The 15,480-nt window shown below is 39.5% G+C and overlaps 1 protein-coding gene across 1 annotated transcript in view; it reads left to right on the top strand.

Annotated features, from left to right (window-relative positions):
• Nucleotides 1-15,480, top strand: part of FTO (fat mass and obesity associated) — a 439,228-nt gene that overhangs the window by 240,206 nt on the left and 183,542 nt on the right. The window contains exon 8 of the mRNA XM_011971922.1: nt 13,362-13,486. Coding sequence (XP_011827312.1) covers nt 13,362-13,486 — 125 coding nt within the window. The remainder of the gene's footprint in view (nt 1-13,361; nt 13,487-15,480) is intronic.

The raw sequence follows: 15,480 nt of genomic DNA, 5'->3' as shown, positions 1-15,480 counted from the left end.
GGTTCTTCCTCCTTGTGCTAAAGTCCTCAAGGACAAGGGAGACCTCCTGAATCACCAAACATAATTTTTTCTTCATTGCAGCCAAAAGCAGAGAAGTTTATGCATCAGCTTTGCTTTAATTTGGGTTTTGTACTGTCCAGATCCCAGCCTACATAGGGCGACGTATAAAGTGTAGAATTTGTATGTGTGTGTATATATACTTTTCCCAAATCTTCCATTTTTAGATACACATTTCTCTCATGTTCCAAAACCCTGCCTGCTTAGTGTCCCAAAGCATCTCCAGCTCCATGTGTCTAGTATGGAACTTGTCCCTTGTGGCTTTACAGTGTCAGGGGTTGGCAGTGGTTGGCAGGCGGGGATATACTGTCTTTGTGCCTCAGTTTTTTCATCTTTAAAATGGAGATGCTTGATATATGGTGATCGTTGGATTAAGTGAGATAATGTTGATGACAAACGGTTGTTGGCATGGCAGGTCGTAAGCACTGAATAAACATAGCTGTTGTTCTTACTGCCACTCTGCGGGGACCAGTTCTGTAGGCCTGGGGGCAGTAGTAAGGTCTCAGTCGGACCTTCTGGCTTCACTCTCCCGAGCAGATAAAATTTCCACTAGGGCTTTGGTTCGGGTATTGCTGAAAGAGGAGGTGGGTGGGTAGGTGGGTGGGGGTAGATATATACAAAGGAGCGAATTATAACAATGAGCCTTTTCTGCTTCAGTTCTTGTGTAGAAAACATATGTTCAGTGATGCAGGCAGCAGTTGGGTTAAAGACACACTGTAGGGCCGCAGACAAAAGCCCTCTGCCCTTCCTGCATTCACAATGTTTCCAAACATATTCCCTTGTCTCACTTGTTAGGGACTGAGCTGTCAGCTGGATCCCCTGGAAAGTGTGATTTCTTTTTCCCGTTCCCTTTCAAAGGCCGTCCCTCCCTTCCCCTCTCCCCCAGTGTTTTACACTTCATATAATCCAGTGTGCCCGACAGACCACTTCGGCCTTTGTGCTACTGATGTTTAGGGGAAGGAGAGAATTGATCTGATGGAGATCTTGGGTAACTTTTCACTTGTCCAAGGATCAGAAAGTGCTAAGCCACTTTTAGGCCAAACATCATCAGTGGCTCAATTATTTCGTACTTGGTGTAGTTAGCCATTCTTCACCTTCAATTAACAGTTAAGACAATGAACAGATTAGTGCAGTGGAATTCTTAGAAGTAGCGGCTGGGAATTAGGGGCATGTGTGTGTTGTGGTGCGGTTGGGAGAATTCTTGCTTTTATTTATAAAGTGAATAGTTTTTGATAAAAAGATAAAGATACGGCAAGGCACCACGGAAGTATTTGGAGAGAAGTCAGCCGTCATTCTGGTATTAATTTTGTGAAACGTACGGGTATGTCCATGTTTAGTTCTAGATTCAGGTAGTATTGCTATGTGCCATGGCTGCAGTTTGAGCATTTTCCTTTTCTTTATTGAAGTTTTTTGTGGCTCTGATGGGTTTATTTTCATCAATGAGACTTTAAAAAGATATATTTATGTGTATTACTTTTTGTTATGTATATATATAACAGTTATGTATATATAACATAACAGTATCAGGTATAATACTAATACATTAGAAAAGATTAGGTATAATACTTTTATGTATAATCTACTAACACTACTATTGAGGTAACAGTGAGCTAGAGATTTAAAGAACTAGCATGCTAAGTACTTCCATCACCGATTACTCTTGGGCATTTCACCCTCCCAAAGTGGACAAGTGAAAATCTGCAAAATAGGAATTACATGATTATCTTACTTTATAAAGCATACCATAATAAAATAAAAACAGTTTTATAGATGATGGTCAACAACAATTTTCTTGTCTTTGTAGAGATCTTGGATTGTGTCTTCGTTGCCGTATCATTGAGTCAGTTTTAATGCTCTTGTTTCCTCTTTTTCCCCAAGAGTCTTGCTCTTGCTTTCTTTCTGTTTCATGCTATTGTTTATTAATTGGGTTGCTCATCCTGAAAAGCAGCAGCATATCCCAAGGAAGGAGAGGCAGTAGGCAGGCAGAGAATTTCCCATTGGCTTAGAGCTGTAAATGGGTTGTTAGCTCATTTTAGCAGTGGAGCAATTATAATCCCGCTAATGAGTAGGCAGATAAGTGGAGTTTCCCATATATGGTGTCTTCTGGTGTGAGGATAATTTCAACACCTAAAAATCCATAGACCAAAAAAAAAAAAGAGTCATATAAGTATTTTTTAACAGAAAATGCCAACAGAGTCATCCTCCCAATACGTGTCAGAACCAACAAAGGAAACTACTGATGGTGTTTTAACTTTTAGTACTGTCATCTGAAAAATCCTTGAAAGGAAAACGCTGTGGTAACTCATACATATTCCCCTGAGACTGAAAGTAACAGCCTGCAAAGATCTCAGTAGTGGGTGAAGCTAATAGACTGCAAGGTGGGATGACTTGCACCTAAGGTGGCACCTTTCTCTTGTGCCTGGAGTGGAATGTCACCCAGAACCAACAGTAGAACAACTGGGAAATAAATTGATATTCTTTCCCACATCGAATGAATTCATTTCACAGAGATGGGGAGGAAGTGAGGGTAATAAGAGTGTGTTTCTGAGGCTCTTTCCTCCAGCAGATAGGTTTTGTGTTTTCTTGGTTGTAAAGGAGGCTGATGCTTCAGAAGCTAGAGTGATTCCTGGGCTCTCTCGGTAAGACTAATTGTGCTGTTTCCTGCTCCCATCTATGAATCAGCTTTGTTACATAGAGTGCGTGTAATAGTGACGCAGAGTAGACACTATTGAAACAAACAAATCTATTAGGCTGCTTGGAAAACAGGGGGAGAAAAAAGAACAATGATTTTGTAAACTCCATAAAGGCCAAAAAAAGGCTTTCAGTAAGTATGCAGAGACTAGAAATCAAATCCCATTTCCTATCATAAGAAGCCTGTTGTTTCAGCCGTAGTAGTTAATGTACTGTATGTGAAAGATTTAAGACTGGTTGGAAAGCTCTGCTTCTGTTTTATTAGGCTGCTATTGAAAAGCCAACAGCATAACTTCGACTAGGTGCTTTGAGATTTCTTAATGGGCTGTCAGGGGCAAGACACCAGGGCTGTGCTATACTAGCTCTTTCCTGTACATTAAAACAACAGGGGCCAAACGATCACATACAGAAGTATGAATTACTTGATGCTTTCTCTGTTCCATATGGCCAGCCATGTCTTTGGCAATTAATCATGTACAAAATCAGTCGAGTGCTCTCTGAAGCATTGAAGTCAACATTTAGTTGTACCTGTGCCAGTAGGGGCAGTGGGGTTGCAGGCGTAAAATAGCAGGATGAGGGGCTGCTGGCGCCAAGGCCCAAGCAGCTGGCTTCTATAAACAACACTTTTTTTTCCTCTTTACCTTTCTCCCCCACTTTTTCTTTCTTTCTATTTTTTTTTTTTTTTTTCTTTCCTTGACAAGTACATAGGGCTGTTTTTCACTATCATCTGAAACACCAGAGTTGCCAACTGGAGCTCTGAGGTCTAGCTTTCGCACATTGCCCCGGCATCCAAGCTTAAACGTAAGGGGCAGACCCTCTTTTCCCACAGCAGCCTGAACATTCCAGCGGTCGCCCACATGACTGTCCCCGAGAGTTTCTGCAGTGGCAGGCAGGCTGCTGTGGCTCCATGGCTTTTTGTCAAACAGAGGAGGCAGAGTGATTTCTCTACTCGTAGAAGGAGAGAGATGGGAGATACGGTGTAAGTGCTTTGGGGAAAAAACAAAAATAAGTAGTCATTCGTAGTCATGGCTGTGATATTTTAGGATTTTGGGTTTTGTAAATCAATATCCATTTCTTTTCCTCTGCGATATTTCCCCCAAGACTTTATACATATAATGCTGCTTCCAATAGTCCTGATACCAATTTCTGACATTTATCAAGCATTTTGTATATGCTGAGCACTGTGTGAAGCACTTTCCATGGATTATTTCATTTACTCTTCACAAGAGCTTCACGAGTTCGGTGCTATTACTTATACCCCTTTATGGATGAGGAAACTGATCAAAGAAACATTTTCCCTGAATTCTTTCCCCACAGACATTCTTGATTACTCTCAGCTAGCCCCCTTAGCGCAATAGTACATGATGGAAAAACACTAAAATATGTCTTACTGGCACATTTTTGAGGAGTCATGTGGTGAACTCTGCGGAGATGTTCAGTCAAATAAAGTGGGTCTTTGAGATGAACTGAACCAAGTGTGTCTTAAAGGTGGGAATAAAAGCCTGCTTTGTTGGCAGCCTCTTGAAGACTTCTGCCTTTGTGCCTTCCTTTCAAGACAGTGGAGCTTATCTCCTGCTTTCCTGGGTGAGTAGACTATGAAGGGCGGGGGAGGGGAGGGAAGGATGAAGACAGCAGCCTTAAGTAGTCCAGTAGACGTGGCACCCAGTGGTGACTTGGTGTTATCTCTTAGCCGAGGTCATCCAGGATGCGTTTTCTCAAATTGAGGAAACAGGGGAAAGAAAGTTTTAACATTGTGTAAACATTGGCACCCCCAAAACCTCCTGCTCCCGGAGAGGGAGATAAGGTAGGCAGAAGGCCTGGGAGGAATGTTTATTTGTTCTGCCGCGCTGTGGATCCAAGCATGCTGGAAATCTTTGGTGGTGCCCAGTCTCGTTTAGAAAATGTGAAGGCATCACTCAGCATTGAGCCAAAGAGGCCTCACAAAAGAACCATCTTAAACTGACAATCACTAAATGAAGGAAGACCTGAGATCGACCTTTCTTTGATGGGACTAAGGCTATCTCAGTGGGTTCTGTGCCTTTCTTCTTCTTCTTCTTTTTTTTTTTTTTTTTTTTTTTTTTTAAGTTTAAAAAAAAAAAACGGAAAGAGAGAAAGAAAAGAAAAAAAGTATTCCTGGACTTTTGAAGAGGGGAGCCCTGGTTGGGGGTTTTGACAGCCTGTGGCAATGTTGATGTGAGGAAATAGCTTTCCCAGCTGATAACATCTTAAACCAAGTTTCTTCACAAGTTGAACCTTTAGCCCTCATTATCAGTCAGAGCATATCTTTGTAATTTGTGTGTGCAGAGGGGAAATACAACCCTAACATGAGACAGCTATGTATATAAAAAGTGTTGGGGGTGACATTTTTCCCATAATGACAGTATTACTTCTGTGGTGGTGGTAAGGATGGGTAGAGAGGAAGGTCAGAAAGGTACGCAGTTCTGGGATCCCTTTTGAAACTGCAAGAACAGTAGTAGATTTTTTTTTTTTTTTTTTTTTTTTGAATGAGCTCTGTAGAGGGATTACCAGCCCTATTTGTAGAATGCCATCCTGTTTCCATGCATTTCCTTGGACAACATTCTTTGATTTGTAAGATGGAGAGATTAAGTCTGAGTTTTGGAGTTACAGGCCTATCAGAAGCTGTTGCATCTTCTCAGAGAGGAACCAAAAGGATTAAAGAGTTGCATAGAAGTATTAGTAAAGAGTAAATGGTGTAAGTCTCCTTTTAAATCTCAGAGTGGTTCCTCTCTGAAAACCCTACATGCGACAAATTCTGCTATGATACAGTGGAATTAGGACATACTGAAAGTTACTGACTATAGCAATATGCCCTACAAGAATTAGGTGAAGTGCTGAGTTTTAATTGAATCTGTTCAGAATTAGGAGACTTTTTCCAAGCAAGACAGGAAACTTAAGCCTAAAATTCAAGGCTTCTTAGAGTTCTTGGCTTTCCTTTTCTAATTTGCATTCAGTCTCTCTCTCTCTCTCACTGGCTGTGGATTTTTTGCTTTGGTTTTATACATGAAGTTTTGAGCCAGGAGAAATGAAAGACTCTGGGAAATTCTTAGGGGTCCTTAATATACTGTGTGTTGCCAGAGTCCAAACTAGTTTTCTCTACTGAAATGGAGAAAGTGGGACTTCTTCCTCCCATGCATACCCTCGTATTAGGAGGGTATATTTTTAGACACATCCATCCAAATGAGTATTGTCCTTTTAAGTAATCACCTGCCAAGGGCATATACTCATTTTTCTGGATTCTGTTGCTTAAGGATAGTTCTTCTGACCCCATTCTTAGACTCATCTTCAGGAATAGTTTGAATCAAATCAAAGCTGGTTTCGCATACTGTTTTTGACCTTGAATAGTGTTTTCTGGCCTGATTGTTAGCTTCTCTCCCCAGACATGTTTCAGCATGCCATTTGGCTTCATTTATTCCAAAGTATCCATCAGGAGTCCACTTTCATGGCATGTTGCTATACTAGGCACCTTGGAGATTATTAAGAAATGGGTATGGACCCTTCTGGTTTAATGGAGCCCTCACTCTGGAAGAGAAAAATTTAAATGAATATGTAAGTGCAATGGAGTACGACATGGTGGTACATAAAAAGAATGATCAGCTCCATCTAATTTGGTGGAAGGACGTAGTTTGTGGAAGACTTCAGAGAGGAGGTGTTTTTGAGATGTTTCTTAAAGAATGAGTAGTTACTGAAAAGTTATACGGCAAAGGTACAAATCGAAGTATAGTATAGAACAGTCGTGTGTTTTCGGGGAATTACAGTTTTAAATGAAACAGATGATAGGAGATAAAATTTGAGAAGTAAGCAGGACCTGTATCAAAAAGAGTTTTTTTCCCCCAGGCTAAGGAATTTGGACTTCAAAAAAATCATTTTTTGTGTGTGTCCTCCAAATGCCAATAACCGAAGCGTATCTAAACAAAGGTGCTCTGGTTTAGGTGGGATTTTGAAGCCAAAGCTCCTTATCTCCTTGGTGACCCTAAGAAACTTTGTGGAAGCACTAGGGCTTCATGACAAGAGCCTAAAAACCACTATTGTAGGTGATGCTGAATTATTTAAAAGGAAGTAACATGTTTGGACATATACTTTTAAAAGATCACTCTTGAAGCAGGAAAATTTATGAAAGGGGTGAGATGGACACAGACCAGTTTGGAGGCCATTATATGGTCCAGATGAGAGATGGGCCTGAACTAAGCCTATGGCAGTGGGGAAGGGGTAAGTTTCAGTCATATTGAAGAGAGAGGAATCACAGGATGTTTTTATGTTTAGGTATAGGAAGTGCAGGAAAGGAAAGGGAAGAAGATTAGGGTGATTCTTAGGGTTCTAGTTTGGGTTATTGCATTGATCGTAGTACAGTCACCACTCTGGGTAAATACGATGGAAGCAAAAATAGTCAGTTCAAATGTGGACAGGTGAAGGTCAGAATCTTATGTTTGAGGCAGCATGTTTAAGGAAGATAGTCAGTTATTGGCTATATGGGAGCAGAGCTTAGTGGAAAGGTCCGCTTGAAGGTAGAAGCGTAGAGATGTCAGCAGTCTACAGGGAACCCTTAAAGCCATTGGAAGGGCAGATCACCCACAGAGAGAGCAAGCCGAAGAGATGAGAGGAGGATGAAAGGTATGACCTTGGGATAGCAACAGTTCGTCATCCTAGAATGAGGAAAGGCATACAGGAGACTGAGAAGGACCAGCTTAGTGTCAGGCACTGGCCCAGGAGAGACAGATGTGCACAGACCGAGAGAGATCAAGCAAAATAAGAACTGGTTCTAAAAATAAAACCCACCCTCATGGGATAAAGAGATAAAGATTTTCTACCACTAGGGATATGCAAAAAGATATGCCTCTGGCTTCTGGTACATAAAAATTTTATGATTGTGATTGTTCAGTGGTTGCCTGATTTCCTTTAAAGTTTTTCCACTTAAAGTAATAGACATTTTCAGGAATCCCTTTGTTAAACTAGCATAACCTAGCACAAGGTAGATTGGCAGAGCTTAAGATGAAAGTAAACAGTAATAATCATGACGGCATACGTACCAGGCAACTGATACTTACAAGAACTGTGGAGAGGTTCTGTTACTATCACCATTTGGAGTTATGGGAAAGACCCACAGCTAGGAGGTGACAGTGGGGATTTGAACAGCCAGCTCTCTAAAATTAATACTTAGTTCTTTCTAATCTGGCCTCCATTTCCATAGATTTCTATTGAAAAAAAGTACTAATGAAATGAAATTTAGCCTCTAGCGCACATTTCCTAAACCTGGGGGGGTTTCTTCTGCGTTTGGGGAGGAGGGGAGGGAGAATGTAGTTTTTGGTAATAGGAGACTTTTTAAAAATTGTTACTCGTTTGAAGACAGTTCTATGTTACTACTAATGGGAAAATGGCCTATAAACATTTCCTGGGGAAGTCAACCCTTGAAAAGCCGACACTGTTATAAGGAGTAAAAATATCACGTTAATTGCCTTGTAAAAAGAATGCTCTTTTGACACTGAAATTTCCTTTTGTGCAATGATTTCTTTTCACCCTAAATTTTCGAGTTTGAATGTTCAAAGTTCACCCTTCCTTTTCTAATACTAAAATAGTTTCTTGTAACAGAATTTGTTTTTTTCGTTAAGTTATATTTCTCTATATTTTTACTACTTATATGCTAACTGTGTTTACTTGAAACTTGTTTTCTGCACTCTTTCTTCTTTTAAAAATGTGATGCAAGTGTTTTTAAGTTAAATTCTTATAAAATTTACATACAATAAAATTGGCCTTTTTTTGGGTATACAGTCCTATAGGTTTTTTATAGTTTTTGTTTGCTTGGGTTTTTCTTGAGGTGGAGTCTTGCTCTGTTGCCCAGGCTGGAGTGCAGTGGCATGATCCCGGCTCACTACAACCTATGCCTCCTGGGTTCAAGCGATTTTCCTGCCTCAGCCTCCCGAGTAGCTGGGATTACAGAAGTGTGCCACCACACCGGCTAATTTTTGTATTTTAATAGAGACAGGGTTTTGCCATGTTGGCCAGGCTGATCTCGAACTCCTGATCTCAGATGATCTACCTGCCTCGGACTCCCAAAGTGCTGGGATTACAAGCATGAGCCACATGTCCTATGAGTTTTAACGTTTGTATAAACTCATGTAACCACCACCACAATCAAGGTACAGAATGGTTCCATCATGCTCAAAAATTCCCTCATGCCACGTCTTGCCCAGTCGAATCCCTAGCAACCACTTACGTTCTCTGACCCTATAGTATTGCCTGTTGCAGAATGTCAAATAAGTGGTTTTGTTCACTGAGCATCATGTCTTTGAGATGCTGAGTGGTGGCATGCATCAGTTGCTCAGCCCTTTTTATTGCTGTTGTAGTGTTCTGTTGTGTGGATGTACCACCGTGTGTTTATCCATTTACCCTTTGAGGAACATTTAGGTTGTTTCCAGTTTTTGGTGATTATGAAGAAAGTTGCCATAAATGTTTGTGTACATGTTTTTGTTTGAACATAAGTTATCATTTCTTTAGATAAATCCCTAGAAATGAGATTGCTAGGTCATATTTTAAATGTATGTTTAACTTTATAAGAAATTGCCAAACTGTTTGTCAGAATGGTAGTATTTTGCCTTCCTCCTAGCAGTGTCTCAACTTTTAAAAACTTGAACGCTATTTTAGATGCTCTTGGGTTGGGGTTGGCGAATTGTGTTTCACAGTGCCTTGGGGCTTTGAGAAGATGCCCCATGACGAAGGGAGGACCTCTAGGTCCTCCACGCCAGCTTCAAAGAGAATTGTCCCAGTTTTGTTTGTTGTATATATTGGAGTTGCATGTAAGGATACATTTGGGGAGAAAAGAACTTTATCTGCAAAGCATTTAAAAACCATTGCAATAGGGAAGTGCACCCACAGTGTGAGATGTGGACCACAGGTGATAGAGGGTGATGCAAGGTGGCACTTGGGGACTCTGCACATGAGGACCACACTGAGGCAGTGATTCTCTCTTCAGCTCCATCTGTTTATGTGATTATGTCAAGGAAGTTTTCATTTAAATCTGCTGCATCATTATTCTCCACCACTTGTTAATATCTTCCTTTACAAAAAGGGAGCATGCTTTAGTCTCAGAGCCTTCAGCAAGCAACAATTCCTGTCTAGAGTGAAATAAATATATGGTTTTCTTTATAATATATTTACTTTTATGATTATCTTCTCATTTATAAGTACCATTGGTTTTTCCATTTTTCTTTTGAAGTGAATTTATATTTTTTAAAAATGAGCCAATTTTCATTGTATTTTTTCTTTTTTTACTTTTATCTAGAAATTACTATGAAAAATGAGTCAATTTAAAGAAAAATATTAAATACTATATTATATAGTTCATATACAAATATGGCAAGAATTATGAAGATGTGCTAGAATAACTGAAGTTTAGGAAACTCTTGAACTAGAGGATCTGGTTATTTCAAGAAACCTTAGAGTGAATCCCTTTGTAAAGTGATAAAGCACATAACTATTTCTTAGTTTATCCATTTTATGAGTTTATCATTTATGTAATAGTAATTTCTTAAAAGAAGAGAGCCTTCATTGTTCTTTGTCTTTGTAATACTTATTTTTCAAGTCCCTTCTTTATTCACTGATTTGACAAATATTTTGTGGGCAATGAGGATACAGTGTTGACTAAATAGGCAACATCCCCTTTCTTTGTGAAACTTTCTTACATCCTTGTTCCTTCCCCTCTTAGAGACGGTTCAGGGCCTATGGAAAACAAGGGCCCCTGGATAAAATGTAAGTGATATGAAAGGCAAAGAAGAGGTAAATGACTTTAAAAAATAAACGTTTTAATAGATTTACAGAGGGAAATAATTTTGTTTTGATCATGTTTTTGGAGCTAGCTAGATGTCTACTTTGTCTTTCGTTGGATGCATTTTTGCATTTTGGTAAGATGCTATGTACCCACAGACATAACGATAAACTATGTGACTTTTTTTTTTTTTTTTTTTTGGAGACAGAGGTTCGCTCTTATTGCCCAGGCTGGAGTGCGATGGTGCGATCTTAGCTCACTGCAAACTCCGCCTCCTGGATTCAAGCGATTCTCCTGCCTCAGCCTCCTGAGTAGCTGGATTACAAATGCCTGCCACCACACCCAGCTAATTTTTTATATTTTTAGTAGAGATGGGGTTTCGCCATGTTGGCCAGGCTGGTCTTGAATTACTAACCTCAGGTGATCCACTTGCCTCGGCCTTTGAAAGTGCTGGGATTACAGGTGTGAACCACTACGCCTGGCTGATAAACTACATGACTTTTTGAGGTTCCTTTTAACTTTAAGTACATGAAGTAGGGTGTCACAGACAAGGAGTAGTACTATTGCTAGAATACCTGCTATTGCTCAGACCTCTCTGAAATTAGACATCTCTTAGATTAGAGATCACAGACTGATAGCTGCCTAAGTTCTATTCAGCCCATTGGTGTTTCTCGTTTGACCCACATAGTATTTTTTGTTTAATTTTAATGAGTTTACAAGATTTACAAAAATTGGTTTTCACATTAAACACACACACACACCCCAGATTTCTTGTTTATTTTGAAAATTCATGAATCTGGCATCAATGAGCCAGCTTTTCTGAGTGGCAGAGCTGGCTGGATCTGAATAGTGGCTGCCTTTTTAAGGCAGAACATGTGCTCTCTTTTAGTAACCTCTGCTTAACTCATTCATGGTTATGTGCCTGGCCTAGTGAGTATTTGAATTTGCAACCTCTGGATCTTGGGTTTCATGCCCTGGAATTACCTAGAGAAGCTGAACGTTCCTCCTTGTGCTGGAGGGCTGAAAATATTGTTACCACAGAAGCTGCTTGACTGTCCAACTGGGCACATCTTCCAGCACAGTAGATGGAATACTGGGCCTAGCAGGCAGGATCAGGGTCCTCTTCCTGGCTAGTGTCAGGTAGATTATCCAGGCTTCTTCACAATGGAGGTACTATTTTCTGACTTACCTGTTTGCATCTGTTAACATTTTTGATAAGCAACAGAAACAGGTTCTGATGAATTTTTTTTTTTTTTTTTTTTTGAGATGGAGCCTCACTCTGTCGCCCAGGCTATAGTACAGTGGTGTGATCTCAGCTCACTGCAAGCTCCACCTCCCGAGTTTCAAGCTATTCTCCTGCCTTAGCCTCCTGAGTAGCTGTTATTATATGTGCGTGCCACCACGCCTGGCAAATTTTTGTATTTTTAGTAGAGATGGGGTTTCGCCATGTTAGGAAGGCTGGTTTCAAACTCCTGACCTCAGGCAATCTGCCCACCTCAGCCTCCCAAAGTGCTGGGATTACAGGCATGAGCCACCGTGCCCAGCCCTGGTGAATTTAAACAAAATGGGACTTTATTGAAAGGATATTGGGTGACTGACACTATCAAAGGAACAGCGAATGATCTGGACTCAGAAAGTTCCGGAAACTAGAGATACTCTGAGGACCATGGGTGGAAGGAATTAAGGGAATTGATAAATTGCCTCAGCATTTTCCCCCATTTCTATATCATTCCTCTCAAGAGTCTAAAGTCCTGGAAAAGGATCAGGTTGGTCTGGCCCACATCCTTCAATAGGGGAGGATAGGACACCTTGGTTGACAGTCCCTCTAAGACTTTATACCATGAAAGAAAAGACTTTGTAAGAGGAGATTTAGGTGATATTGCCAGACAAAGGGGATGAGGTATGGATTTAGGCAATAGAAACAACAAATGTTCACTACTCCTCAAGGTTGTCATGATGATATTAAATATGCACTATCAAATGCTATAAAAGAGTAAGGGAGTAGTGTTTCAAGTTACAGGAGAACCAGGTTATGGGTGTGCTCTTTAAGTAAACAAACATATTGGCATCTGTTAGATAAGGAATGTATCGAATGACTTAGAACACAGACAATTTCATTGACATTGTAGTGACAATTTCATTCCTTTTACCAATTGCTTTGGTTATAAAATCTCCAAAGAAGCCACACTAACTTTAAATTAAAAAACAACATCTATAAAATCTAAAGATGTTCTTTGAGATATTCATTCAAAGAAATGGTCTTTCTGATTTTTGTGTTCCCTTTTTTTTTTTTTTGCAAGATCTTGATTTGCAACAAGCAAGGAAAATGAGTGAATCTTCTCCCTTCTTTCCCCGCCAAACATTGCTGGCATGGGTAGAAATTTAAAGTAATGATTCAAATAAGAGAGGCAGAGAAAGCCTCAGCTGGGTGGCAGGAAACAGAGAGTGAAAGTCAGAGGCTGCTCTTTTTTAAAAAGGCAAAACAAACAACTCACAGTGAAGTGTACGTGAAAATCATTTCTAATAATAGCTCATGGTAGGCAATTCCCAGGGAAAAAAAAATCATTGGTGTGCTGAGAAAATTAGAGTAAGAATGTGCAGTATCTTGATGTGTTACTTAAGGCAATGGAGCTTTAGAGTTTACCTTATGTGCCATGTACATTGATTAAATACAAAATATATGCTGGCCATTTTTGGCCATCATTTACTGTATTGATTTGTTAGCAGGGGAACTGTAATAAAAAAGCCATTGATTTACTGTCCTTATTTGCTTATGGGCTTTTTTTTTATTATTAATTTTTCACTTTTTCTTTCTGTTTTGGATCATTTCTTGTAGACAAATGCTGTGCTTCATGAAGTTAAAAGAGAGGGGCTCCCCGTGGAACAAAGGAATGAAATCTTGACTGCCATCCTTGCCTCGCTCACTGCACGCCAGAACCTGAGGAGAGAATGGCATGCCAGGTTAGTTCTGTTATGAAACAGGATTTGTTGTTCTTGACAAACAAGAACTATATTTGGCCAAGCCCTCCCTTAGGGCTGGCCTCGTCCCTTTCCTTTGAGGGGCCATGAAAAATAAGCACATTTAAGATGCTTTCAGCTAAAGTTAGCTTTCCTACCCACGGCACCTATATTAATTGTAATGATCCATTGACATCATCAGTATATTTACACAATTTATTCCTGAATATAACATTTAGCATAAATGTTTGCATTTTGAGCATAATGTAATATAAGCACCTGATGCTGAAGAACCCTTTTTAATCAACAGTCTAAAAGACTAACATTGCTATTTCATTAGAGCAGATGTCTGGGAAACCCATATAGTGCTCCTATATCACTCTGTGCAAGGCAGATTACTTGAAAGTATAGTCATGCATCGCTTAATGATGGGGATAGGTTCTGAGAAATGTGTTCTTAGGTGATTTCGCCATTGTATGAACATCATAGAGTGCACTTACGCAAACCTTGATGATATAGCCTACTATACACCTAGGCTATATGGTATAGTCTGTTGCTCCGGGGCTGCAAACCTGTACAACATGTTGCTGTACTGAATATTATAAGCAGTTGTAACACAATGGTAAGTATTAGTGTATCTAAGCATAGCTAAATATTGAAAAGGTACTACAAAAATATGCTGTTATAATCTTATGGAACAGAACCACTGACATATGTAAAGTTCGCCGTTGACCAAAACCTCAAAATGTTGTTATGTGGCAATGACTGTAGCCTATTTATCAACCCGATTTTTAGGGTTAACCAACTAGGAATGACTCTTGTTTCAACCTGGTCTCTTTCCATGGAGTTACCTGTGCTTAGAAACTGTGTTACTGGTGAAGACTTTCTTTAAATCATCAGTTTTTACAGAACTGATGCTTGCGTAGTAAATATCATGTTATCCTGTTCTTTTTTGAAAAACAGTTGATATGTGGGAGGCTAGAACTAGTTCTCCCAAATGTTAAGATTATCTTTCAGATCTGTAGTTTGTAAAAATTATTGAATTGTCATCCGTCTCTAAGCCAGAGGGAGAGGAATCAGGAAGGGTATGGCATGTTTTGTCTCAGAGTCTTATTTGGTGCTTAAAAATTCTATGTGCCTGGAAGTCAAGAACATTTATTGAGAGACATAATATTCTCCAAATGACTTGATGCAACAGAATTTATAATAATTGATAGCTTTACTAGTAATAATTATCATAAAATAGGTTTGTCTGAACAAGGCTGAAGATGAGCATTTTCCAAGAAAGGAGACAATATAAGTATTTATTCTCATTGGATATCAGAAAGCTGCTTTTTCAAATATGTACTATTTTTAAATTCAGACTTGTATTTAAATAGTAATTTTAAAATTCCCAATGATACTCACCCTCCCCTTCCGCCATCTTTTTGGTGGTGTGGTCAGCGTAAATGGCAGACAGTTACTTTTTATTCTTTCTAAAAAAAAAAGGTTATAAAAATAGACACAGGGTCTTGTCATGTTGCCCAGGCTGGTCTTAAACTCCTTGCCTCAAGCGATCCTCTTGCCTTGGCCTCCCAAAGTGCTGAGATTACAGGTGCAAGCCACCACACCTGGCCAGTGGCAGACGGTTTCCACTAAAGTAATGACTAAATGATTTCAATAATTAATTCTTTCAATAATTAATTCTAAAATTTTCTTTGTATTATAAGTTAAGCATGTATATTCATTAAAGTATACATATTAAGGAATGGAATATCAGTTTGTGGACATCTAAGGGGTTTCTTTGTCTCTGTTTGATGTTTTATGTCATCCTCATGATGATTCCAATTAAATAGAAAGGGAAGAAGAAAGAATTTCCCTGTAATCTTTCCTCCGGTTCCCTTCCATCCAAAGACCGTGTGGTCCAGTGAGAGCGCAAATGGATGTTTTTTGTTGAGTGCATTTGGTTTGTTAACAATAATTTTTTAATACACTAAATCATTAGACAACATGGTCAA

This window comes from Mandrillus leucophaeus, unplaced genomic scaffold, assembly GCF_000951045.1.
Source record: "Mandrillus leucophaeus isolate KB7577 unplaced genomic scaffold, Mleu.le_1.0 Scaffold125, whole genome shotgun sequence".
Lineage (NCBI taxonomy): Eukaryota > Metazoa > Chordata > Mammalia > Primates > Cercopithecidae > Mandrillus > Mandrillus leucophaeus.
The sequence above is the reverse complement of the archived record's forward strand: the minus strand, read 5'-3'. Positions and strand labels throughout refer to the sequence as shown.